Raw genomic sequence first — 27484 nt, 5'->3', positions numbered from 1 at the left:
TTGGAACAATAATACATGAGGTCAATACAGACTAAACATATTTGCAAAGAAATCAAGTTGAGCAATCATTTCATTCTCTCTCTCACTAGTCTCAGATCTTAGTAAACTGCTCTCCGGTCGCCTGGATTCACGTATTAGCTGAGTCAGTTGCCCAAGCGACTTAAAAACGTCATAATGTTACTGCCATTTGAATATTAACCATTTCTGAGCATTCAGACTTAACAACAGATGAAATATTTATCTTACACGAGCGAGCTTAATTGGCATCAACTTGTCCATGTTGCTTTTTCAGCGGAAGAGGGAGCGGAAGGGGTTTACACATGCTATTTCACGGAGGACAAAGCAGTTCCGCAACAACCACGTTCAGTGTTGAATATTCACTAATTAATTTTGTGACATTTTGACATGATACGCATATTCACATTATGTATCTAGTATTGTTATCAATATTCTATCTTTGTATTCCGATATTTTAATTTCATTGGTGCGGAGCTTAAAAATGGCGACCCCCAGAAACGTAACCCCTCTGGTTGCTCGATTGAGGGATTTGTTCCTACAAGTAATGTTATTTTGTTTTAACATAAATGTAGAAATTAGTAATTGACTGGGTTAGGACCGTTCCCCTTTTGTAGGAACATTTCTATTTTTGAGATTATGAGAATATATGTTACCTGTTAATTTTACGTTGACCTTGTCAAGTCCGCGATCTTGTGTGTTAGCGAATAGGTTCAGCTGGCAACAGATATAGATAACATTGTTATGGACCGGCCACAATTCTTATGGAGAAATATGTACAATGTGAATGAACCCCTGTAAGATTTAGGTCCAAAGTAAGTCCCCACCCTTACCCCCATCCCGACGACTTTGCATAACTAGTGCATCTCATGGATTTGAACTGCAACAGGCCATCTCAACAGGCCTCGTTGTATCGCGGTACTTAGCATATCCGTAATCGTCAATAGAATTTGGAACTTATATGGCCTGTTTCATTATGAAATCCGATTACCATGACATTTAATCAGCACATTTGTGTAGAAAATATTATTTTAACTTTGATAGTGTTTCAGCGAGAGCCATTAGACGAAAGAGATGACTCCATCGTATCGCGGTAAACACTAAAACTCGGATTGCAAAAGGAAATAGGGAAAGAAAATGAAATTTCTTTACTCCCCTCAATGTGAAAAAGGTTGAGATATTTTTTGGCTATCCAAATTGCACAAAACTGTGTCTGTAATGAGTGAGTGAGTTTAGTTTTACGCCGCACTCAGCAGTATTCCAGCTATATGGCGGCAGTCTGTAAATAATCGAGTCTGGACCAGACAATCCAGTGATCAACAACATGAGCACCGATCTGCGCACTTGGGAACCGATGACGTGTCAACCAAGTCAGCGAGGCTGACCACCCGATCCCGTTAGTCGCCTCTTACGACAAGCATAGTCACCTTTTATGGCAAGCATGGGTTGCTGAAGGCCTATTCTACCCCGGGACCTTCACGGGTCATGTCTGTAATGAAACATTTTCCCGCGAAATCACCAGGCTTCCAAACATAGAATGCACAAATGTTCAATCAAATTAGTTTCACAGTCATTTAGAGAATTTATTCACAATGTGAACAGAGAAATTCACTGTGACGCCTAAGACACAAGTGATGTCAGTGCAAAATGACAAATGGGTCCAGTGCTGACACTTGTCACACTGAGCCCACTTCACTATGACAAGATAGGGGTGGCAGCAAATGCTTGTCACAAGCTAACAGGATCATACTGTCGTCTTGCCTTAGCAGAAAAATTGAGTTTTCTCTTAGCTTTGCAACAATCCTGAATAAATATGATTTTTAAATTGAAATTATATTTTCAAAAATGATTTCTTTTTAAGAATATTTTAATAAAAAAGAGAAAAGAATATTTCAGAGAATGTAATATCTTAAAATATTTCATTTTCATTGTAATGTTCTATATTATTTCATATATTGTTTGATTTTATACTTTAGGCATGATTTCAACCATATTTCAATGCAAAATATGATGTTAAATCATGAGAGAATATGAATAAGTAATTATGTGTACAGGAGTACAATAAAATTCTTTCTCAATTTCTATTTTGTTTGAGTGTGCAAATTTGCTTTCATTGATCAGGGATCATATTACATTTTCTTTCCTTATTTGTATTACAAATTTTGCCATCCACCGATAGATTAATATAGCTCCTAATGTCACTTCCGTTACCTTATATGGCATCAATAAGATGCAGGCGACCTAGTTCAGATCAAGTGGGAGTTGTAGTAAACGACACGTAAATATTATTGCAATTATTTCATGGATGGGGTTGAAACTGATTCCAAAAGATTCCAGAATTTAATGTTAACAATTCTCCTGGATAATACTTATAAAGATTTGATACATCATGCTTGTTTTCCAAAATGTAAACAAGTGACTGACGTCTGACTGCCGATTTACATATGCAAATGATCTCTAGGAGGCGTGTCTCGATCGGAAAACCTGAAATACTGTTTGCCGCGATACCATGAATGCCGCGATACAACGAGGTCCGAGTATATATGTTACCAGAGACCATATACCGATATATGGTCTCTGATGTTTCATTGAATTGTACATATGATATAAGAAACTGAAATAAGTTACTACAAAATACATCTGGGATGACTGTGTTTGTATGGTTGCTTTACTTAAGATTGCTGCTGCATTTAAACAGAATGGATTGTGTGGTCATCACTTCAGTCATGCTAATGATATGTTACATAATGTATCCTGCCATGATCAGAGATGAGAAACAGTTCTGGTTCCTCTTCATTATCATGTTTATGTACAAAATATTGTTTTGGTTTCTCACGTAGGGTTTCACTCATTGACTTTTTGAGTATATAGTCCATTAATTACGAAACCTAACCTGCCACTGTGCTGCAGTCCTGAGAATAGGTAGCACTTCATTTTAAGAGGGTAGCAAAAATAATGATGTAATGTGAATAGTATAGCTCACGAAGTAGCAGATGATCATGAACTTAATGGACACTGTTTACATTTCAGCGTAAATACAACAACTCACTTCGTTTTGAGGGAGTGAATACTTCAAAAAGGTAAGCTTCAAGGAAATCATTTGTTTTTGTTTTTGTTTTTTTCAGTGAGCTCATGTTGTGGCACATTGTCTATTAACATGATCAAAAGAAAATGTTTACATTTCATTTTGATCCCCAAGATCTGTTTTACATCCCTTAATAGACACAAGATAAAACAAAGCTGATCTCCACCGTGGTTATACTAAATTGGTTACAGATTTAAAACTGGATTTTCAAAATCCCATTGTAGCAATAGTATCAGCAATGTCAATTCTAAGTGTTACTCTGCCAGGAGCATGGGGTTGTATTCCCCACATGGGTGCAGTGTATGAAGCCCATTTCTGGTGTTCAGCTTGTTACTAAACAAAACTCACTCTCTCACTATTACACCATCCTATAGGATAGTTAAGATTTTAAAAAATTATGTTATAATATCTTATGTATTGAGCCATTCCAACAAGTATTGTTCCAATATTTTCATAGTAATAAATATCGGGTATACCTATGGCAGTTTTTGGACACATGTTCTTCATGGCTGTGTTGAATTATGCCTTATTTGATAGCTCAACCTTTCAATCATCACTGATAATACATACATTCTAGTGTAATGAACATGAAATTAAGATGTTCCTTGTATAGACACCTTGTTTCTCATGTTTATCCTTGACATGACATTTTACCCATGTGGTAAGGGAATTGGCCCTGGGTCTACAGCATGACAGGCTTGCTTTAACGACTGTTCCAAGAGAAATAAAGATGAAGTGTGTGAGCAGTAATATCATGTGTATCGTCACATCTTTCCATCAGTGGTTACAAAGATGTTACATTCAGCAATGGTCTAGGTTTGTCTATGTCATAGGCAGGTTTATGATCTTTGACCAGGCATGTGAACGTCTCATCCTCGATAACTCCAGGGTATATGTTCAATGGATCTCCACTATACCCTTGATGCATCTTGGGGTTGGCCCAGTAAATTAATTACCTCCCTTGGGTGGCTTTTTATCCAACTACTTGTCTATGCTGAGAAGTTGAGCGAGGTTCTCTACAAGAGGTAGGAGTTCTTGCATATATTTTCATCCCCCCGGCATGTAATGTGGGGGGATATAGTCGATGCCTCATCCGTCTGTCCGTAATCATTTTGTTTCCGGAGCATAACTCAGAAACCGTTCGTAATTTTTATAAGTTGAAATCTTCAAAAATCTCAACCTGTTGTTCTGCCTTTTGCTATTTACACATTTCTGGCATTTTTATTATCCCCCCAGCATATCATGTGGGGTGATATACATGATGTAGTCAATGCCTCGTCAGGTTGTCCATCCGTCCGTCCATAATCATTTTGTTTTGTCAGAACCTAAAGTGGTGCCTTTTGCTATTTACAGGATTTTGTGATTTATTATTTTCTCTGTTTCCATGGAAATGCTTTGGACTTAGTCTCAAATTGAGGGATGGGCTTCATTTCCAGAGCAGAAGTCAAAAACTGCTTAATATTTGTTAGCAACACTTGGTAGATATGTGTGGCAGACCCCAAAGTGGTGCCTTTTGCTATTTACAGGTTTTGTGATTTATTATTTTCTCGGGTTCCATGGACACGTTTCGGACTTTGTCTCAAAATGGAGGCATGGGCTTCGTTTCCAGAGCAGAACTAAGAAACAGATCAATATTTTTCTGCGAAACTTTGTAGATATATCAGTCAGAACTTAAAGTGATGCCTTTTGCTATTTACAGGTCTTGGTGATGTATCATTTTCTCGATTTTCATGGAAACGTTTCATGCTTAGTCTCAAAATGGAAGGATGGGGTTCGTTCCCAGAGCACAACTCAAAAAACCTTTCAGCAGATATTTGAGGCAGACCACTTCAAGATCCTCCATTTTCAGACGAAGTCCGAATTGCTTCCATGGAAAGCAAGAACATCATAAATCCTTTTTCTATTAACAAATTTTTGCCATTTTTATTTTTTTCCAGTTTCCATGGAAACAATTTGCATTGTGAATTTTTATTTTATCGGTTTTCATGCAAACATTTCGTGCTCAGTCTGAAAATGGAGGGATGGACTTCGTTTCTGGAGCACAGCTCAAAAGCCATTTCATATCTTTCAACAGATCTTGACATATATATGAGACAGATCTTACAGTGGTGCCTTTTGCCGTTTACAGATATATGACATTTATATTTTTCATGATTTCCATGGACATGATTCAAACTTAGTCTAAACATACATCAAGTAACCTTCAGATGATTTGTCGTTTCAACTACTAGTATATGGGGGCCGGGGGGGATATGTCATCTTCTGATGACTCTTGTTTAAATTTTCTGACCTATCAGTTGTCTCTATGATTTCCAAAAAAATCTGAGTCGTACTGCGAACAAACCTTCAAAGCTGCAACCTCTACCTTTGTGGACACTTGCAAGCTTGGTTGTAACGGCGACTAAGCTGATTGGCTACTGTGAGAATGCGGAGCCAGCAAAGTGGGGTAATAAATTTTTATGGTTGATCCGTAGATGCATTCAGGGTATAGTGGAGATTTTTCGGAATGTATACCCAGGAGATATCACAGATGTGAATGTCTCAGACTAGCATGACTTTGTGCCGTGTTGAACCCAATTCCGTCTTTCTCCAGAAATGATTTAAGTGGGTGTTGATGCTATCAGTCACATCTTTATCTTGACCTGACTGGTTCATTACTCATTGGATCCCTCTTGTGTTCCAGGACACAGCCACCTCCAAATCTGCCTGATGGGCCGTCTCATAAGTTGTCATCAAACTACTACTTCACTCGGGATGGTAGGAACGAGATGTTGCCCCCGAAGAAGGTGTATGAGGCCAACCAGCAGCTGCTGACAGAAGGATCCTCAGGGTGACAATTTACTGATCTCTATGACATCAAGCAATGTTTGTTAGCTATTGCTCTCATGACTTACATCAGAATTATATCTAATTCTTTAGGCCACAATTTCAGTTAACACATGCACACTTTTTAAAAAACAGAAACAGTGTTTCCATTGTATATCTGGACTGTTTTGAATCCTTGCCATTAGTTTCATTCAAAATTTCATTTGACTCAGCAGCTATTGGCTGTGCATCAACTCACCATTATTTACGGCAACCACAGTCAGACTTCAAGTGTACATAGTTATTACGTGTTAGGTTATGACACACACAGATTTTCAGACAGATGTGTTCTCACTCCCAGGATATCCTTTTCAACTTGTTCCCAGGGGTTAAAAAATCCCATTGCCCGACACCTGGGACAAGTCAGTTTTCATTTTGGGCAGTCAAATAACAGTATCTTACTTGTCCATGGACTACTAGATAATTTCCACTTATGGTTTCAAACTGCAAATAAACTTGAATTTCATTTCATATCTGCTCATAATGTAGCTATTACATTTCGCAGTAATAGTAATTTAGAACTATCATTCTTTGAAATTTATCACTCTTCGATAAATAGTCCAGTAAACATTAATATCAAACATTGTGTCATAAAATCAGGGCAAGGGGAAAATTAGAACAAGTTACTTTCGTGAAGTCACTTTTAAAAACAAATTTGAACCCCTGATTCCTAGATCAACTAAATCAGTCAAATGAACAGCTGTATGCAGTGAGATGATAATGAAGTCAGAATTATGACCATACCATATGTTCAGAAAGTGGTGGATCTGGAATTCCATCCTGTTATCAGTTGACCTGTTTATAGTTAAGGGATGTCAAGTTGAAGTAAATTGCATCTGCAACTTATTTTATGGATAAATCAGCATCAAACAATATTTTTTATGCTCCATAACATGCAGCAATATGATTTTTCTGCAGAGATGTTAACCTTCAAGACTTTATGATTGAAAATATAATCACAGGGGAAGATCCATTTAATCCACGGTTGGGTCAAGGCTGAAAGGATGACCAGGAGCAGAGAACGTCCCTTTTGGAAAATCGTGTGTGACATAACCAGCAAATAATGCCGTTGTGCAACATGTTTTTCAGGCAATCTAATATGAGCTCTGGGGTGTGTGCTTCCTTCTTACTGACAAACTACCATCAGTACTTCACTGTGTTTCGTTATCACCTATGAATTTTTTTGTGTCAAAACAAGCACTTTAAAGTGCAACATGCAAGTTACATTCCATATATATGAAACAGGGGTTCTACTCTGTGCATGAGTGTTTTTCAAATCCCATCTTTGCCTGACATGGAAGCAGTGTGTGAAAGGAACTGCCAGAATGATGTGGCACATGTTGATCAACACATTTTACTGTTGTTTGTTTTCAACACTGCACCTTGGTGTCTGTAAATAATCATGTCTAAACCAGAAAGTCCAGTGATAGCAAGTTAGTGAGTTTAGTTTTACGCAGCACTCAGCAATACTCCATGTACATGGCGGTGGTCTGTAAATAATTGAATCTGGACCAGACAGTCCAGTGAACAACAGCATCCCAGTGATAGACCCTATGGGGATTGTTTTATTCAACTCTGCTTCCAAGTCAGCAAACTTGACCACTGGCTCCCGTTAGTCACCTCTTGTGACAAGCTTTGGTAGCTGAAGACCTAGCTCAGATCTCCATGAAGTAGGCCATTGGCTTATATTTCAGCTGCACTGCTGAGCAGTTTATGTCTTTGGAGACAAGTACAAACAGACTATTCAAAATGTGAAAAAGTATTGAATGTCTACTAATTGTGGATGACATTCCGGATCTTCAGCAACCTATGGTTGTTGTAAGAAGTGATTTACAAAGGGATGTTCAGGATTACTAGCTTGATTGAGACATTGCATTATATGCCAGGTACGCAAATCAGTTGCTTTTGATGTCAGCCACTGTATTGTCTCTCCTAACTCAATTATTTGGAGATTTCCATCATATAGTTGAAAGCGTTGGTGCAGTATTAACCGACAAAACCCACTAATGCTTAGTGTGGAAATAATATTCCATATGCGCTTCTACTAATTTGCTTTATTTACTTTCAGAGAGAAGGCTATATCATCAGGAAAGGCCCCAGTTCGTGCGGGATTTGGTTATGACTGGGATACAGGTCGAGCTCAGTACTGAATGACATTTATGTGTTCCTACCTATATAAGGGTTCTGCCAACAAGGACAGAAATTAGTTACACATGTTTGTGGATGAATGCTTGTACATATTAGAGGATGTTTATTGAATAAAGTGTGTCAGAAAGTTGTATTGTGTAATTGTGTAATTTTACTGTGTACTGTGTGATTTTAACATCTGGTAAGACAACAATGGGAGCAGACCCATAGACATTTACTTTGAATATTTTATTAAATACAGACATTATTGTTTTTATCATTCATACCTGGTATCCAGATGAGACATCATATGAGTGCGATCAAAGCTTATTTTTTTAATAGTGGTTACAGCGTTCGCTCATCATGCTGAAGACATAGGTTCGATCTCCCACATTGGTACAATGTGTAAAGCCCATTTCTGCTCTCCCCTTCTGTGGAATATTGATAAAAGCTGCATAAGACCTTACTCTTTCACTCACCCCATGCCAAATGTTTGACATGATCTGGACAACCTTATGAGTTATAATATGTTGTACTGGGATTACAATTTCTTAGTATTTATGACCGTTTTTTAATTTTTTGATGTGATGATGTATGATTTGGCAGGGCAGGGATGTTTAGAATCAGGAGAGCGGGTTGTACTTGTACTTTTTTGAGAAATACATAGTAATGATAAATGTTCTTCACTTCTTCCTTGTAATGTTGCAGCTATAGTATGGGTGTCGTCCAATGATCTTGGATTGAAAAATAAACTTTGCAAGGCTAGTGGTATTGATTTGTCTGCACTAGAGTATTGTTCATGGGTATCGCAGGTGATTGCTTGGCCTTGTCTTGGGTCATTCTCTTCTCACTGTGGTTACTTGTCACATTTTCCTATGTAGGAAGATACGACAAGTAACCGCTGTGGGAAGAGAATGCTCTTGGGTAAGATCTGTGAAGACCTGTGAAGATCCGTGTTAGAGCTGGTCTTCAGCAACCCATGCTGGTTTAACTTACAGTAAGAGGCAGCCGACGGGATCGGGTGGTTAGACTCGGAGACACGCAATCATATCTCAGTTGCGTTGATCAGATATATTTCTTTATTGAAATATTGATTAAAGGACGATGGTGTGCAAAGTATTGGTGTCAGTGATGTCAGTATTTTGGAGTTTTCATCTTGTTTTCTAAGAATACTTTTACGTAAACATTTGTGCGACCTAAAACTCCTAAACTGCCGGAAGGGTTCTTTTCAAATAGTGAACTGGAAGGAAAGCATCAAGGGGGACGTTCTAAACCATTTCATGACGAACTGTAATTGCTTGAAAATCCCCGTCGAAACCCGGAAATCGCTTGCCTCAGACCGCTCATCATTGCTGAGCCTGATAAAGAAAGCACTGACATAGTTTAACAACATAATCGATGGAGTGGGAGTTTGAAGAAAAGCTGGTAGTGTTGGCCATAAGCCACAACAAACCCATCTGTCAACAGAGTCAAAATCAAACTTGTTACCATGGTTACTGGAAAAGTATCAGTAGACACGAGGCGTTAACCTGGTCAATGTGTGTGTGAACAGTTTTGTGAATGAATACTAATTAGCTTTTGAGACATGCTCCGGACAAGGCCACTACTGTGAACAGTCAAGTCAAACTTGTTGCCATGGAAACGAAAAGAATAAAAAAGAATGATAATCCCCAAATAGTAAAAGGCACCAGTTGACAACCCGTTCAGTATGAGTTCCTGTCGTGTTAAAGATATGGGTCGGACAGCATGTTTTTCACAGACGGACGGACAAATAAACTGATTACTGACATCTAAAAACTGTCACTCATGGTATTAGAAGTCTTGCTTCTAGCCTACTTGGCAAACGTTGCTGATGAGTGTTTCTCAAACATCCAATATGGAAGACGCTTTGTCACTCTCAAGAAATACTTAGGACATTCACTGATGAGGGCTGCTCAAACACCCCATAAGCAGGTTACTGTTATACTCTTGCAAAGTAACCAGAAGGCACTCACCCACGAGGGATTCTCAAACATCTGCGAGTAGTACATGGATATGGATAACAGCCTCTTTATTTCGTGAGTGCGACGTTCCGATTCCGATTCGTGGACTTTAGTCAAGCAGGAATGTTACATGAAGTGGGGGCGAAGCATATATACTGAGTGTAATAAATGGAAAAAGAAAGAAAAATAGAAACAACATAATTATCATAGCTGGTTTGGCAGAAAGTTGATAAGGCTTGTGAGTTGGCAAATGAAAGCGGTAATTAAAAAGGGTGTTGATGTTTATACTCTTTATTTGGCTTGGAGAAGCGGATGGAATGAAATATCATTGAATGGCTTCTATGAAATTGCGTGTGGCGAATCCGTTTGGTTGTTGTTGGCAAGAATGTTCATGGCAGCGCAGTTTTTGTGGTGATTAGGGTTAGACTGGATGTGCTCAGAGATGGCTGACCTGCTCCCGGAATTTCACTAGGGTGTTGTTGGTCGAGAAATTTCAAAATCGACAATGTACATGGAATGAAGAATGTGTCTTACGACAAGCGTTAGTTACAGAAGACCAATTCTAACCCTGAATGTTCACGGGCCCTCTAGATCTGGCCGAGGGAATCCGATCTCTGTGAGTGAGTTTAGTTTTACGCCGCACTCAGCAATATTGCAGCTATATGGCGGCGGTCTGTAAATAATCGAGTCTGGACCAGACAATCCAGTGACCAAGAACATGAGCATCGATCTGGCAATTTGGAACGGATGACATGTGTCAACCAAGTCAGCGAGCCTGACCACCTGATCCCGTTAGTCGCCTCTTACGACAAGCATAGTCGCCTTTTATGGTAAGCATGGGTTGCTGAAGGCCTGTTCTACCCTGGAACCTTCACGGGTCCCGATCTCGGTACTCAACAGATGTTAATTTGTCAAACTGAACAGCCACTAAGTCCCATTTATCCCACCCCGATTCATATCGCATTCACCGTGACGTATTGTGTAATCTATACGTGATGTCCGATAGCAAACAGCAAAGTTGTTTAATCTTAACGAGGCTCTTTTCTCAACTATACCTGACACAAGCAATGTCGAGTAGCGTTGGTTGTGTAACCTTTTGTTATTGGTGAAAACTTTCCGCATTTTCTACCTTACTATACCACTTGAAATGGAACCTTCAGTAATGTCATCGATTATTGTTTTACATACAACCTTTGGTTGTGTAACTATTTGCTATTGAGGAAAATACTCAACAGCATGTGTCCCTTGACATGGAGTCTTCAGCAAAATAATAAATTATTGTTTTATATACAGCCTTTGCCCCTTTAGAGTGTATTGTTTCCTTACAGTCACTGCGTGAACATGCAGATTCCCAACACAATCCATAAACATATTATCCTTTTCTTTCGCTGCATTGCTTGAGCTGCCCTATTGCCTGTGTGAAAATAACGAGCTTCCTTTTCAGTTAATCTTCATCAGACACGCTGAAATGACGTATGTAACGAACTGTTCTTCGAGTACGTTTTTTGTTTTGGTTTGACAGTCACTTGCCATATACATAGTAGGAATGCGTGTAACGAATTACGGTTGTTGCGACCTGAAATTGTTGGTCATTATCAGTTCGTAACAGCTTTAGTTTATTGAAAATATACGGGTCGGTGTGGTGGCCTAGTGGTTAAAGCGTTCTTTCGTCACGCCGAAGACCCGGGTTCAATTCCCTACATGGACACAATGCATAATGCCCATTTCTGGTGTCCCCCTCCGTGATATTGCAGGAATATTGTTAAAAGCGGCGTAAAACGTAACTCATTCACATTGTAAACATACACAGTTTACTAAATTAAGGTTTCCAAACCCAAACCCCCCCACCCCCTCTCGCCCAACCAACACCCCCTGTATGTTTGCAATGATTTTCAACATGTACATAAAACGTATCTTGGTGACTACGTTTGATCGTTTGACTAAAAAAACCGACAAATTGATTGATAGCCATGTTCAATTTATAATGATAATTTCTCATTTAAAAAAAATGTATATGTATAGCCATGGGATGCTTAATTCAGAATGTATTGTTGAATATGAACATTAAGAATGTCATTTTGAGTACCTTACACGATGCGAAGCGTGACCTCCATGTGACTGCACATGTATGACACCCAGTACTCTCCTCCTCATACCCCCAGTCAGCCCCTGATCCTCTGAAGGGGTAGTCTTCGCCTTTTGTCGTGTGAAACATCTTCCAACTGGACCAAGTTCTGTACAGGATGATCCCATTTTTGCACACGACGACCAATCATGTTTCACATATGCTCCAAAGGGTTAAGATCGGCCATGTGATCGGCCTCGAGAGATATGTCAGGGGATGCTTAACTCAGTTTTATGTGTATATATAACTGTCTTCAACTGCCCGTTAAGCCTTTCACCAATACCTTTCTGCATATGTTGAAAGAAACATGTTTCAAGTACCTGTAGCGCGACATTAATCGTTAAGCCACCAAGCAACAATTCCCAGCTGATCACCAACTTATGCTCACATTGTCGTCAAGAGACGCTCATACACTCACCTGTCAGACACAGACGGCAAAGGTCTTGTTTGCCATTCCTTCTGACTCCATGTGATGGCTGAAATCAGAAAGCATAACCTGTGGATATATTTGTTGACTTGGGAATGTTTGGTTTCTGCAGGTAAGTTTCGATAGATTGTAAACGTATTTGTGATCGGGTAGTTTATTCGATATATAGCTGTAATGTTGCTTAGAACAGCGGCGTTTAATAACCAACCAACCAAACAACGTTCTTCACGGTTCGTTTGGTAGCGAGCTATACCTTAGTTAGCTCTATAACTATATAAACCATTTGGATTCTTCTTGTCCAGTTTCGATGTTTCTCACATCACTTAAGTACTGAAAATGAAAGGTATGTTGATGTTGAAAGAAAGACATGATGGTGTTGTGTATGCGACAAAGAACATTTGGAAGACAAATATTGCAGTATATTTTAATCTGACCCTGTCCTAGCCAGGTACTGGAAAATCGTATATTCACATAATGCTATTTACATCCCACACAGCGAGAGTCGTATCTGTTCCAATAACATGCTGTCCATCCATACAAGGTGTTCCTTTTAACTGAGCTGAAATCATGTATGTATGACCACTTTCCGACTATAAGTCCGCACCTATTTCCATAAGAAGTTGACGACCGAAACAAAGTATTCCTCATTACTTAGCTGATAGAAATCTAATATTAATGGCCACTTTCCGACTTTAAGTTGAAACATTTCAGAAGTGATCTATTCTGGTGTGCATGGATGCTATGTCAAACATTACGACAAGAACATGTACATGTAGGTACTTAACTCTGGCCCAACGTAGTTTCAGCTGACGATGTCTATCTAATAGTAACGTTCCACTGTAAGGTCGATAACATCTGATACCGTGGGCACGAAGTCTCTATTTTACTCTCCCTCGACTTACGTGGTGACCTACTGCCGTTGCCGTGGATGCAGTCACCTTTAGGTAGCGGTTCTGTAAGTGCAGTGTGTTCCGCTGCCGCCATTACCCGAGGTCTGCCTGTCCGTGACCTGCCCGACCAGTATGACCAGTCAGCGTTGGCGAAGGTTCCTGACAGGATCTATAGGTAGCGGTTCTGTAAGTGCAGTGTGTTCCGCTGCCGCTATTACCCGAGGTCTGCCTGTCCGTGACCTGCCCGACCAGTATGACCAGTCAGAGTTGGCGAAGGTTCCTGGCAGTAACTATAGAGCAACTAAACGTTGTAGCAACTTGACCAGTTGTTATTCCAAACTGTAGCATTCCTATGTCCTTCTCTCGCTCTGCTCAACTTAAAAGTGCATTTTCTTTTGTGGTGTTTTGCCATGTCACATGACGCATGCAATGGTTTTATACTTTCTGCATGTGCATTTTGCCTTTATTGCACAACGCGTAATTTTTGCAAATCCACTTGTAGCAGCTGACTTTTGGTGCGATTGGTCGCACTCGTTCCCAAAATGCAAACTTCTGTTTCGGCAAGTATACATGCACCTGATTATTTACCGATTGTGTTAAAAATATGTCTAGTTTGATAAGAGAATGTTTCTTTTGCACGTCAGTATAGAACGCGTACGCTGCTTTCTACACATGGTTAGCCCTTTAGGCATTTTGACAATTACTTTCTGGTTAGTGTGAAAGAATGTATACCCAGACTATCTGCAGCGCAATATAAATTGTTAAAGCAAACAAACAATAAGCATTCCCAACTGATCATCAACTCATGCACGCATTGAGCTTGTAGTCAAGAGCCGTTCTTGCATTCATCTCTCACACACGGACGGCGACGGTCTTGGCTGCCACTCTCTCTGGCCGCGGCTGTGTTATGGCTCAGAGATTCCTTTATGTCATGGCAGATAACAGAAAACATGACTTGTGGGTGTATTTGCTGACTTTGGAATGTCTGGTTTGTGCAGGTGAGGTTCTAATTGACTATATACATATTTACGATCACGTAGATCTATCAGATATACATACAGGAAAAGCTTTTGAAAACTGACAAGGGACTTTGTGGCAAGCTTTTGTTTAAGAGAAATCAAGACAGTGTTCTGACATGAATTCATGGTAGAATGAATGAATGAACATGTCGTATAGATCCACCGGGTTTTCAGAATTGTGTTCCATTAAACACAAGGTGACGCAGAGAATGTTGGTTCTCTATCGAATAAGAACCACTGGTCTAATTGAGAAATCAAGTAATATTTCCTGTCCAAAGACGTGATTTTTCTTCATCGTCTTCATTCGAGCCCGTAAGATTTTGTAAATTTGACATGTGGTGTTGAGCACAGATTATGCAACATCTTACTTCAATGTCCTAATGGGTGTTAAACAGGATTGCTTAATGCATGACCCCAGGCCACCTTAATGTTGAGCACGTTCTTAAAGTTTACCTTTCGAGAGCACAAACATCAGCCACAGGGGTGGCACAGTCATACACGGTGTCTTAATTCCCTGTTTTGAGTTCTGTATGCATGCCACAAAATTACGATCGTTTGTTCGAATCCCGGTACTGATGTACCTATTTCTAATGTTCGTAGGTTCACCAAAGTGGGATTCGTCTGACACCTGAACCACTTGGGTTTTCCTTGCCACATTAAATTGACTAGCTGAAAGCAGCGTTAAACCAAACTCACTCACTCATTCACACTCGGTTATTTACAGACCACCGTCATTCAGTTGGAATATTACAGACTACGGCGTAAAGCTCACTCAGTCATTCATTCACTCACTCACTCACATACTGGGTTGTCTTTCGTACCGATTATCGTGTAGCACTCGAAGTATCTCCTCTGTAAAACATGGTACGGCCAAGCCAATATGCAGAATGTATTGTTATATATGTATAGACACTGGGATTGTGTGTTGTATGGGGTCTCGAATAGTCCAAAATTCCACCATGTTGGTTCTGACGTCATCAAACACCTGCTTGACCTCATTTTGCGGAAGTCAAATACCGCGTACCCCCGTGGGAATCGGTATGACACATCACATCATCACATCACGCCATTCATTTGGACCAATCACCGTACAGTATCGAACTCACTCAGGAGCTGCAATGACCTAATTAAACACCTGGCTCACTTCCCCCGTGGGAACCGGTATGACACATCACGCCATGGCATCACTCCATTGATTTGGTCAAGTCAGCAAGTATCAATACTTACTGGTTTACAAAGCATTTTCATCCGGTTTTCATTTGAACTCCACTGACAATAATCACCTGACATGTCTTTACACCATGTTTACATGTTTCCATACTCAATCACCTTTTCTGTCGCATATCTCAAAGTGCGCGACGTTGAGGCATGGTGCACTCTCAGCCTGCGGCCGAGAGAGCTCACTCAGCCAAGCGGTCATATGACATCTCCTCAAATTGTTCTCTCCCATGTTATATTTTCTGCCTGTTGTGGTTTGTTTGGATCCATACACATTCAGAGATGAAACATTCACATATGTAAATAGTTCGCCGGCTTAAGGACACATTTGCCATACTCCATACGAATCAAAATGACTTACCGTCATGCCATGGTTACGTTCCGTATCCTTATGGTATCCTGCCGGTGAATGCCAACATGTTTGTTTCATACTAAACCAAGTGTATCCAATGTGGGAGGTGAGGATGATATTGACATGTAAAACCCAAACCTCATATGTTCGCCAAAGTCATGATGGGTTGTTGATCAATAGGATTATTGAACAGAAGTAGATAATGACAGTTCCTTCGTTGTGTGGGATCCTTACTGTAATACAGGTTTTGGTTCAAAACAATTACTGAGAGATTCCGAAGATGACTTTCTTCAAACAGATCTGTAATACGTGGATCTTTGCTGACTGTTGACATTAAGTCATCAAGCACAACGGCATTCAACACCTGGGGGTCCAGAAATGCATCCTTTTCCAGGTCAGAAGGAATGCCTTGATGGAATTCAACGTAGGGATAAACACAAGTTTGAATGGCGTTATACAAGGGTTGCCATCGTTTGTAGAGCCATAAAATACGTTCAGGATAAGGTTTAATGTTCATACGTTCAAGAAGCTGCTTCACTAAGTAGGTTTTTCCACAGGAGGTCTGCCAAGAGACAATCATGGTAAATGGGTGTCGCAACCTAAAATCATCACCCACATGTAGCTCTTGCTTCTTCTGCTCTTGGTGCTGCTGGTCTTGCTGCTGCTACTTGAGATCCTGTCCTGAATGTTTTGTTCGAATATGACGGGACAAGTCATGAGCCCAAACATATTGTTTGGAACATACAGAACAGGAATACATGTTCACGCGGATACAGTCCTACTACAAACGACACATTTAGCCTTTTGTCTCTATTAAAAAATCTGTTTTCATTCGTTTTGTGGGCACTACTTCCATGGTGTTTTCCCTATGGACAACACTTTTTTCCTTCAACTTGAGTTTCGCCTGTTGAACAACTTGCTGGGTGGGAGATGTGAGAGCAAACTTTTCTCTAGAAGTAGGTAAGTCCATCTTGACACCTTGTTTCTCGTAATAGATCACATAATCGTCTACATTCGTAAAGGATTGGGATAGCCTTTGGCCTGCAAATAGTAATATTTGGTCCATTTCTTAGGATCGTCCAGATAGGGTCTCCAGTATCTTCCGTTCATTTTTTCTGGTAGCAGTTGAATACTGGCAGATGAAGTGTCACCATCACGGGTCCACGGCTAAATGAAGCTAGATTGCCCTTGTAATCCTTTATATAGCACTCCCCTCGTGTTCAAAAAAGAGCAGAGCATGGTTTCGATCCACGGTCCTCTGGGTTATGAGTCCAGTGCATTTACACTGCGCCTCTCTGCTGTACTTGCATCTGCTTTTTTGTTATCACATTTATATCAACCAATGACAACCAAATAGTCACAAATACATTCAGTCGATCTCTTAAACATCTCTTTCTAAGGTACTCCTACCAGGGCCAAGTACGGACAGTTTGGAGACCATTTTTCATGTTCACTCCAAGGATTATCCTCGACGTCCCAGTACTTGAGAATGACACCACATTGAACACACACTTGCAAGCGTCTCCTCTGAGCAAGTACACAAATCCTGCCCGTGCCATTTGACTAGGACTATGTTTCATCTGCACAGGCCAAGACTGAAAGGAATTCAGCCGTTCTTGAAACTGTGTTAGAGGTTTGAGAGGGATGCTGTCCGTACATAGGTAACGACCATCATCATATTCGGTCTTGTCTGTCTCTAGTCCCAGCAATGCCATGGCCTGTATCTCTCCGCATTCCTCCAGGGCTTTGCAGAACAGGGTGTATGCTTGCGGGCTTCATCTAGGTAATATGGACAGGAGTTCTCTGACCCGATCAAAAGACGTCTGTGGTTTCTCAGTAATCTCTGCTTTCATGAAGATGGTAAGCACTCCAAACTGCACCAGTCTGTCGACCACCTCTTCTACTCTCTGTATCGTTTGCACGAGGCCAGAATAATTCTTCCTCAGATTATCATGGTGAAGGGCTTCCATCTTCAAGAGGGAGAGAGAGAGAGAGCCCTGGTTGTGATGTGTATTCAGGAATGAAACTGATGCATGATCCAAAATGAAAGGGGTCAAAACATGAAACCAGATAAAACCGGTTCATCTGTCTGTATGGTTGCTAGGCGTCTCACCTAGAAATACACCCATGACCGTGAGGACCGCTCAAGGTCATTAACCCCCACCCTCTGTGAAATGAAGTCAACAACAAAGTGTTTTCCAAGGTCATTGACTTCCGCGAAATGAGGTCACGCAGGTGTTTGATGACGTCAGAACCAACATGGTGGAATTTTGGACTATTCGAGCCCCCATACAACAACAATTGTGTAATCAACCAGAGAGCAGGAATTCTATCAAGTATAAAAGTTGAAGGCTTGCATATGACAGAATTATATGTTCTGGTAAAAAGTATTATGTATTATTATTATTATGTCAGACAATCCCAACCCAAACACGTCCTGTGATATGTCACTGCAGGCAGAACGTTTTGGTAAATAAGAGTGTAATCCTTCACTGTAAGCAGCACGTAGCCCATCTTAAATGTTTCACATGTATATTCGTACCTCGTCTCAAATGCATTCGTGAACAAGGCTTGACTTAAAAAGGGTGACAGCACTCAGCCTTGTTCAAGGACTGGCCTTCAGCAACGACATCGGGTGGTTATGTTCCCAGACTTGGTCGGCACATGTCATCGTATCCCAGTTGCGTCTATCGACGTCCTTGCTATTGATCACTGGATAGTCTGGCCCAGACACTATTATTTACAGACCGCTGCCATATACTGTAATATTGCTGTTATTCAGTTAATATTGCCGTTATCCAATGTATATATGTATATATTAAGAAGTTGTCACATATTGGTGTATAAAATATATAAAATGCTCGACTATAGGTTTGTACATAAATGTTATAAGATGTTACTTCTAGACTCCGTAAATGATAAAACAAACTGGGCATAAAAAATTCAGAGTATTGTTTACTGTTTTTGGATTTGGCTTTACGTGGGAACAGCGACAAATTTTATGTAATGTTGATCTATTCATACCAGGATTCATTTTTAGACTAACTTTGTTGTTTTAAGATCTCATTTGATGTTGAATTTTACATAGAAGATTTATCAATTTCCAAATTCCGATCGGCCCTTGCTTTCTTCAGATATTCTTCACACCGTCTCCAAATTGAGACCGGTCGATATATTAACCAACCCAGATCGAAAGATTATGTTTAGTATACAAAGATAACTTTATTGAAAACGATTTTCATTTTCTTTTAGTATGTAAATGTTATTGAAATCTGAGATGCTTCTACTTACAAGATAAATTCTACTCAAATCATCTGGCTAAGCATAAGTTTAATCTGCTTATGTCAGCTGGCAATCCAGATATTCTAAAAAAAACCTATTTACATACCATTTATCATTGAAACGAAGATATTCACTCATATGCCAATAATATCAGATTTCCTTTTGTACATTGTATAAACTATCCTATTGTCTTTTAAACTATATATGCACATATGCACCGCTCTGAAATCCTGAAATGTAGCCTGGACCTAAGGTCTCTACTAGAAAGAAATGAAGATTGATTGAACAGTGGGGGGTGCAACGGAGTTAAACAACCAGCCAACCAACGTTCTTCAAGGTTTGTTTGGTACAGAGCTATACTTTAGTTGTGTAACTATATAAACAACTGGGGTTCCTTTTGTCCCATTTCCATGCTTCACATCAGTGAAGTGCTGAAACCGACAGGTATGTTGATAATGAAAGAAAGAGATGACCATGTTATGTATACCACAAAGGATATGTGGACGATAAGTATCTTATATATTAATCTGATGGAGAGCGGAAGGTCATTCCCAAAAACGTTATGACATGGTTCTTGTTGGGTATAACGAGAACTTGTCCACTCGGTGTCAGTTTCATGTGTCTGAGTTGAGTATTCGTGCTTGACAGCGGAATGATATGTCAGCACTATAAAACCAGTTTACGTTTGGTCTAATACAAGCAGCCACGCATGTGCATCGTCATCTAAGGAAAATATTCTGAAGTTAAGTTAACTATGGTTGTGCTCAGCCATGACTGTACCCTAATTAAGAACAGTCGTCATGCAGTGTCATAATAGAACATTACCATGAATGTCAATACTTCACCAAATATTCTTCTACTGTAAAAGTCTATGTCCATGACATATGTGTGCACGCATGTTATTTTAAGCCAGAGGCCTACACCAACGAAATAGAGAATAGAAATGAATAGACATTGCCTTTCAGAAGATCGGGAAATGTGACATAAGTTATATCGGGGATTACTTTCTTCGTGAGACAGTCAGGATTTTTTAATGACATTGTCCACCAATTTGAATACATTTTTCATTGAGCTTCTTTAAGTTGTATTTAGAAGCTAGAGTGATGAGGAAGAGCAATTTGTTGTTGACAGACAACTTCTTTACTGCATTGCGTGTCGGTGTAGATCCTGACACTGTTATCAAGCAGTTTTGCATCTATTACAATACGAAGTTGTCCATTCATACAATGTGTTCCTTTTTACTGAGCTAATTGAAATCTAATATTAATGACCACTTTCCGACTATAAATTGAAACATTTCAGAAGTGGCCTGTACTGATGTGCATGGATGTTATGAACAGGTACAGCTATGTACTAGACCAAATACACAAACAGATCAAAGTAAACCAATAAATGATTTATTCTTAGAAAAATAATGATTGATCAGTGCGAGAAATAGAACGAGTATTATACATTGTAAACCTAAAGGATTCTCATCTTAACCTCATAATGAGTTAATTATCATTAATATTTTATAATCTTTATAATGATTATACTTTATAATGATTATATATGAGCTTTCACTTCTGGATGAAAAAATGTTTACTGGATTTCATGATATTGTTTACAAAACCCATAACTGACTTCCGGATAGAGATCTGTTATCTATGATATAAGTTCACGCTTTATTCATAGTGTGTACATACACTCTTCAAAAATCGAAAATTGGAGAATATTGGACCCGTGTAGCTGTGGCAAAAAACATATATACTGTTTCTTCTTAAACGTCATCTTTGTGTGTTTGAAACAATTGTATGTTTTCCTCGTGTTTTAGAGGTGTTATACGCCAAAACGCTGTCTCCAAGGAAACATGCAAAACAAAGTGCACGTGCAAGTAAGCGTAAAGGCATACGGTATCAATCACTATTAAAAGACAAACATTGTGTATAATTTCATCATTCGTTTGCCTCGACTGAGTGCCGTCAAGGGAAATATCGCCATAGGCAACCTTGAAGCTTGGGAGTAGCATTTCAACGTCCATGAGAACACCATACCTTGCCTTTCGGATTGTTTCCTGTAGACCACTTCCGCTCATGATAGCCCGAGAAGCGACCGTCGAAGAGTTACCACCCAAGTCTAGGACCGTTTGATTCAAGCTGCTCACTTTCGTCATCGTCATGCCACAGCCGGGGAGACTGCAGAACGCATCCCTGGTTTGAGGCAAACTTCCGACCAAAGTTACAGGTATCGATTGCGTAAACCAATGACCAAGAAGGCCAGCTGTCACCCCTGTTTTGACAGACTTCCATTGCGGTGGTGACGTAGATTCCGGAAGCGGAACCATAGAAACTGGAGTCTGGTTCTCTGGTGAGTCACGATTTCTTGTTTACCGAGATGGAGGACAGAGTGTTTACCCCCGGCAAAATGAACGTTTTGTCCCTAATTGCATTCGACAAGTCCACAGATTTCTTGGGACAGTGTCATGATGTGGGATGAGATATCCACCACGCAACCTGGTGGTTCAGGGGAATTTGCCAGTATACAGGTACCTCAACGAAGTTCTCGCACGCCACATGCTTCCGATTATGGACCGATGTACATAGGGAGTTGTCCCTAAACGACAACGCTACTTTACATACAGCACGCGTCGCGGTCCTCTATCTTGCCAATTCTAACGTCAACATCTTGCCACAGTGTTCTCTCGGTAAAGCCAATTGCCGCTAAAGCCACGTTTCAAATACAAAGCTCAGTGCCTCGAATCGTCTTGAAAGCCACAAAGAGTAAGGGAATCAAGACCCTTTCTTCAAATTAGAGACACCAATTGATCAAAATGGATAGAAATTGTTTTAGTGACTTGTCCTCTTTAATATACTTCACACACATGTCTTCCGCTACAGAAAAAAACCACTAAAACTATAAAACCAAGCTCCGTTTCTCTCATGTGACGATGCAGTTTTTGTGGGGTCAGTAAGGACGGGTATCAAGTAAGGCAATAATTATTATAACTGAGAAAGAAACGACAGATCAAAGTGAATTGATGTATTGTATGACAGTCGAGGTTATACACATGCTATATACACATTTACTATTCCTTTGTAGGACAAATGGAACAATCACAATATCCAAATGAATATGCTTGCTGAAGACATGTGGAGTAACCCACAAGAATGACTAATGCTTCTAGGTAGGGCAAACATACTCAAGTAGGCACTTTGTGAGGCAATATAATTATCAGAAAGCACAAAGAACATTCTGTTTTCAATTTTCTGTTCATGAATATTCCAAAGTCACGTTTCAACAGTTCGTTTAACCCTTCAGTGCCGTGCTATCAGATGTAGTCAGCTCAGATGACGTTTATGTCAACGTCAAAACACGCGTCAGACACTTCCACAACTAGCCATGGCATTACAGGAAGCGTGGGGAAGAATTCCACAAGAGCAACTTCGGCGACTTATCTATTATCTGTGCCTAGACGGTGCTTAGCAGTAATGGCTGGCAATGGTGGCCATACATACTACTAGGCTGACGCCATCTTGTGGAGTCAAGTAAACAGAAACACATCAATAAAGGCTGCTGTTGTGTTGGCGAACGCTTTGTGTGTAGACGTTTCACCTTTTCACCACTGAACTTATTTGAAATACTTGCTCTTTAATTGTTCTATAAATGGCTAATGTATTTCTTTTTCAAGAGTGTATTTGGACGAAGGATATCGAGTGAGTGAGTTTAGTTTTACGCCGCATTCTGCACTATTCCTATAAGGCGTCGGTCTGCAAATAATCGAGTCTGGACCAGACAATCCAGTGATCAACAGCAGGAGCATCGATTTGCGCAATTGGGAACCGATGACATGTGTCAACCACGTCAGCGAGTCTAAGCACCTGATCCCGTTCGTCGCCTCTTACAAGCACAGTCGCCATGGGCTACTGAAGGCCTATCCTACCCCTGAACTTCGCAAGTTGATATCGAGTAAGGTGTATGCATGTTTTAAATACATAAATGTCCTACTACGCACATAGGTACACTTACTTTATAGGATCCTCGGACGTCCAAGGGGAGACACCTGCCGAATGACGTCAATCACCTGCAAGTTACGATTAAACACAGGCAACTCACCAAGATTGTCTTCTTGGTCCAAGCCGCTTCAAACAACAAGCAGTGAAGACTTGGGGTCAGTTCAAACGGGGATTTCCAATACTGCCTTCAGCCTATAAACAGCCATGGAATATCAGACGTTTTACTGTCTATCTGATGGATATGTGTGCCTGTAAAGAACCCGACTGGAAAAGGTCTTCATATGCTCCTAATATCCAACTCGAGATGTCGGTGATGAGGCTCGCTGGACTTCCTTCATGCGTGTCATCGTGTCCCAGTTACATAGATCGATACTCACGATGGCAGTCACCAAATTGTCTGGTCTAGGCTATTATTTATAGGCCGTCGTCATGAAGCTAAGCGTGGCGTTAAACACCAACCATACAAACTGATGTAAATATGGCACATGACATTGTCTGTTCTTTTATTTATCTTGAAGTGGCCGCAGCGAGTGAAAACATTGCCCTGTCGAAGCCAGTATCATCAAGTCACAACAGCTATGGTGGTGTACCTGAACGAGGCAATGACGGCAATGACAATGCAGTATACAGTGGCAACTCGTGTGTGTTGGGGCAGACAACTCCAGCAGACCCCCTTCCATGGTGGCAAATTAACCTCCAAGCGCAGTATTGTGTCGAGGTTGTCGCTGTTACTAATCGGGTGGATGCTTTTCGTAAGTAGCTGTTACTGGTGAGTGATTACCATTTTACGCCGCTTGTAACATTATCCCAGCAGCGGGGGCGCCATTAATGGGCCTAAAACATTGTACCCATGTGTTGACAAAATAAAGTGAACACTCTTATTAATGATCGATAAAATCAAAGCAAAACATACAATGTTTTCAAGTTATAGTACATTTAAAGAAGCCAGCATTTAGGACAATGTACCAACAATGTCTATGAGAAACTCATCACAGATGAAGAGCACATGTCATGTAATGGACAGAAAGGTAGGAAATACCACAGTTCACAGGTACAACAAGAGTTAGTCATGGAATGTCTTTTTAAGTCTCTGGTCACGCATACATATTCTTAATAACGAGTGTGATCACCTCTAGCTGTAATACACGCCCAGACTAGCCGTCTCATCAGTGTAGTCAGGCATCGAATGACGTCTTTCGGAATCCTATTCCACTCGTTCCTGAGAGCGTCTGCAAGTTCCTGTCGCCTCGCTGGGGTCGTGATCGTCACCTGGCGATACAGGTGATCCCACAGGTGCTCTATGGGGTTTAAGTCTGGCGAACGTGCCCGTCACGGAAGAACTTGGATGTTCAGGGCGTCCAAGAAGTTCTCGATAATTCGCGCTGTCCAGAACCTGGCATTGACGTGCTGCAGAAGTGTCCCCTGTTGTTGCTGGCGAAGAAATAGTATTGCCACGGGTTCAAGAATGTCATTTCTGTCTCTCTGAGCGTTTACGTTTCCTCGTATTACCACCACTCGTGTACGTTGATTCCCACAAATTCCTCTCCGCACAATCACAAAGCCTCCAAAAGGATGCACTTCTTGGACGAAGATTAGCGCTAGACTTCCGCTGCGCCGGTATACTCGCATCCAGCCATCGGTAAAACATGCTAAATCGACTTTCGTCTGTAAAAAAATCGTACCAGCCAGCGACGTGCAGTTCATGCCCACTGTAACCTACGGCGTCAGTGTTCCTGGGTCAATGCCATTTCATGCAAAGGACGTCGAGCTCTAATATCTGCTGCACGTAGACGTCGTAACACATTATGACGTTTTGATCTCGACATGCAGTTTGCAAAATCTCCGAGATTCTCGCAAATTCACGTGGCAACATGCTGCTTTGGGGCGTATGATTAGTGAGTGGGCGAACCGTTTCGGCCCAAAAGGAGTTTACAAACTAGAACAGCTTTGCCAAACAAAATCAAAACAAAGAGTGTTCACTTTCTTTTGCCCATGAGTTTGTTGTCAGGCTAAATCGTTTTAACGTCTTACATGTGTCAGACCGAGAAAACGTTTTATGGAAATAAAATTGTTTAATTCATATGTGCCATGTTCAGCGTTGAGGTACGATTCCGTGTCTGAGGGCGAAGGTGGGATTTGAACCCGACATCACAGATGCCTGTCACGCCCAAAGGACACACAGCCAATATATATGACTATAATGTAAACAGGGACGCATTGTGGCCGAGCTATGACTTTATATTAATATGTGTTTGTTCCTTTCAGAATGGAGACTTCATAATTTCACAATCAGTGTTTACAATGAGGACCCAACTACCACCCCAACAGCCGTGGCCAAGGTGTGCGCTGTGTACCCCGGAACGGTCGGGTCGGGGGTCCGGGAGGTGCTGCCCTGTGGGTCCGGAGTCAGAGGACAGTACCTTAGGATACATAAGAATGAGATGCTCTATGATGATGCCCTGCAGTTCTGTGAACTGGAGATATATGGCACTGTGTCGTCGCTTGATTTCGACACAAGTCAGTGTAAATCTCAGTTGGGCCGACCTTCACAAACATTTATTATCACTACTTCCTTAGTGCAGTTAAACACTGTTGTGTCAAATTCCGTTTGTCTCGAAGTAAAAACTTAGTCTTCTTCGGTCATCATTTTGCGGGATTACGGACGTCACCTCCCCTTTGATATAACGGTTCTGGGCTGTATAATAACATGAATACATGACACGTTTGGTTGAGAGGGGGGTGGTGTAGGGGGTGGTGGAGGTCGCAACTTATTTTTATTCATTACACGTCAGTGCACTGGGTGGATATATGAAGATAAAACATATTCACACAGCGTCAGGTGTGTGACTGAACGAAGATAGCAATATGACCCCGAAAAATAATTGGATTCGATAAATGTGCAAAGATAGCAGTATATTATAATGGCAACGCCAAGAGTAGGGGTGTAGGGTGTTAATGTACAAAGACAACATAACACGAACCCAGTTAGATAGTATTAGTGTACAAAGATAACGGAAGACGAACCCGATGATATATCACAATGGAATTTACACTGGGGAGGTAAATGCCTTGGCCTCAGTTAACGGCTGACTCCTTTCTTTGTATTTGCAATGCTATCTTGCTGTTTCCTTGATGCCGCACGGCCTCCAGGATAAAGGAAAATGAAGCATCTGAAGAAACATCTGACATGAAATCTGCCCTTTCTTAACACCTCACCAAAAATCCCTACCACCATATCCCTAAGAAACCAAAATTCTACAACCAGCATCTGCTGCTATAAAAAGAGGAAACTTCAAGAAGGGTATACATGTATTCTTTCTAGTGTCATTCATTAGTAGATAGCTAATAAATACTGGTATACCTTCTGTTTTTGCAGGCACCGGATCTTCCTTTTCAGGGAATCCCTCTCACCGTCTTGAAGGAATGTCACTTAGTGAACATGTCGGGTCACGGATACAATGCGGGAGTCTGTGTGACCAGAATCCCAGTTGCTTTGGATTTAACTTTAACGCAGGAATAGATCGTTCCAACGGACACTGTAAACTCATGCCAAATCCCGGCACAGATCCGGTTCCCGATCCCATCTGGGCCTGGTACGAAAAGAGGTGCTGAACGTCTGCGTTGTTTTCTGTTGAGTGTGTCCAGGTCTTAGTTGGATACAATTTGTGTACGACATTTGTCTTTTAATCACATGGAATGATTTCTGTGGCTTGGTATTGGACACGACGTCTTCGATAGTTGGAGATTCAAAAACACAACCACCGATAAAAGCCTTTTCGAACGGACAATGGTGTAATCAATCAAAGTAAAAACTTTAATTTCCCATCGCCATGGAACAACAATTCTTAAATGATAATTGCAGTGTTCCTCGCGAGGCCATTATCTGCTGAACATTGAACAAACAGTTGTCAATAAAGAAATCAATTTATTGCAGGGGCAAGTTTTAGATTCCTTGCCTTCACGGGTCTTTAACACAATGTTGGTTGGCACCAAACATGTGGCACGGGATAGTAAGGATCTATAACGTTTCAACTGCTATATTCAAAGACAGTATTTGGCAAAAGTGCAATTTCTGTCAAGTGAATATAACAGAATATGAGAAGGA

At 40.7% G+C, this 27484-nt stretch overlaps 2 protein-coding genes across 2 annotated transcripts; both read left to right on the top strand.

The window, feature by feature from the left end:
- Positions 1–480: 480 nt before the first annotated feature.
- Positions 481–8244, top strand: LOC137290933 (NADH dehydrogenase [ubiquinone] 1 alpha subcomplex subunit 7-like). The gene is made up of 4 exons (XM_067822144.1): positions 481–559; positions 3046–3095; positions 5784–5930; positions 8034–8244. The coding sequence occupies exons 1-4, from the start codon at positions 500–502 to the stop codon at positions 8113–8115; spliced, it is 339 nt and encodes a 112-aa protein (XP_067678245.1). The 5' UTR covers positions 481–499; the 3' UTR covers positions 8116–8244.
- Positions 8245–23857: 15613 nt separating this feature from the next.
- On the top strand, positions 23858–27309 carry LOC137291956 (uncharacterized). Its single transcript, XM_067823510.1, has 3 exons — positions 23858–24131; positions 25645–25902; positions 26756–27309. The coding sequence occupies exons 1-3, from the start codon at positions 23858–23860 to the stop codon at positions 26989–26991; spliced, it is 768 nt and encodes a 255-aa protein (XP_067679611.1). The 3' UTR covers positions 26992–27309.
- The last annotated feature ends 175 nt before the right edge of the window (positions 27310–27484 follow it).

This window comes from Haliotis asinina, chromosome 7 (assembly GCF_037392515.1).
Source record: "Haliotis asinina isolate JCU_RB_2024 chromosome 7, JCU_Hal_asi_v2, whole genome shotgun sequence".
NCBI lineage: Eukaryota > Metazoa > Mollusca > Gastropoda > Lepetellida > Haliotidae > Haliotis > Haliotis asinina.
This window is presented reverse-complemented; position numbering and strand designations above follow the sequence as displayed.

Excerpts from the sequence above, each read along its gene's own strand:
- LOC137290933 (XM_067822144.1), top strand. The coding sequence starts at position 500 with ATGGCGACCCCCAGAAACGTAACCCCTCTGGTTGCTCGATTGAGGGAT. Across the intron at positions 3,096-5,783 it reads GGAGTGAATACTTCAAAAAG|GACACAGCCACCTCCAAATC; the intron begins GTAAGCTTCAAG and ends CTTGTGTTCCAG. Across the intron at positions 5,931-8,033 it reads CTGACAGAAGGATCCTCAGG|AGAGAAGGCTATATCATCAG; the intron begins GTGACAATTTAC and ends ATTTACTTTCAG.
- LOC137291956 (XM_067823510.1), top strand. The coding sequence starts at position 23,858 with ATGGCACATGACATTGTCTGTTCTTTTATTTATCTTGAAGTGGCCGCA. Across the intron at positions 24,132-25,644 it reads TAATCGGGTGGATGCTTTTC|AATGGAGACTTCATAATTTC; the intron begins GTAAGTAGCTGT and ends TGTTCCTTTCAG. Across the intron at positions 25,903-26,755 it reads TGATTTCGACACAAGTCAGT|GCACCGGATCTTCCTTTTCA; the intron begins GTAAATCTCAGT and ends CTGTTTTTGCAG.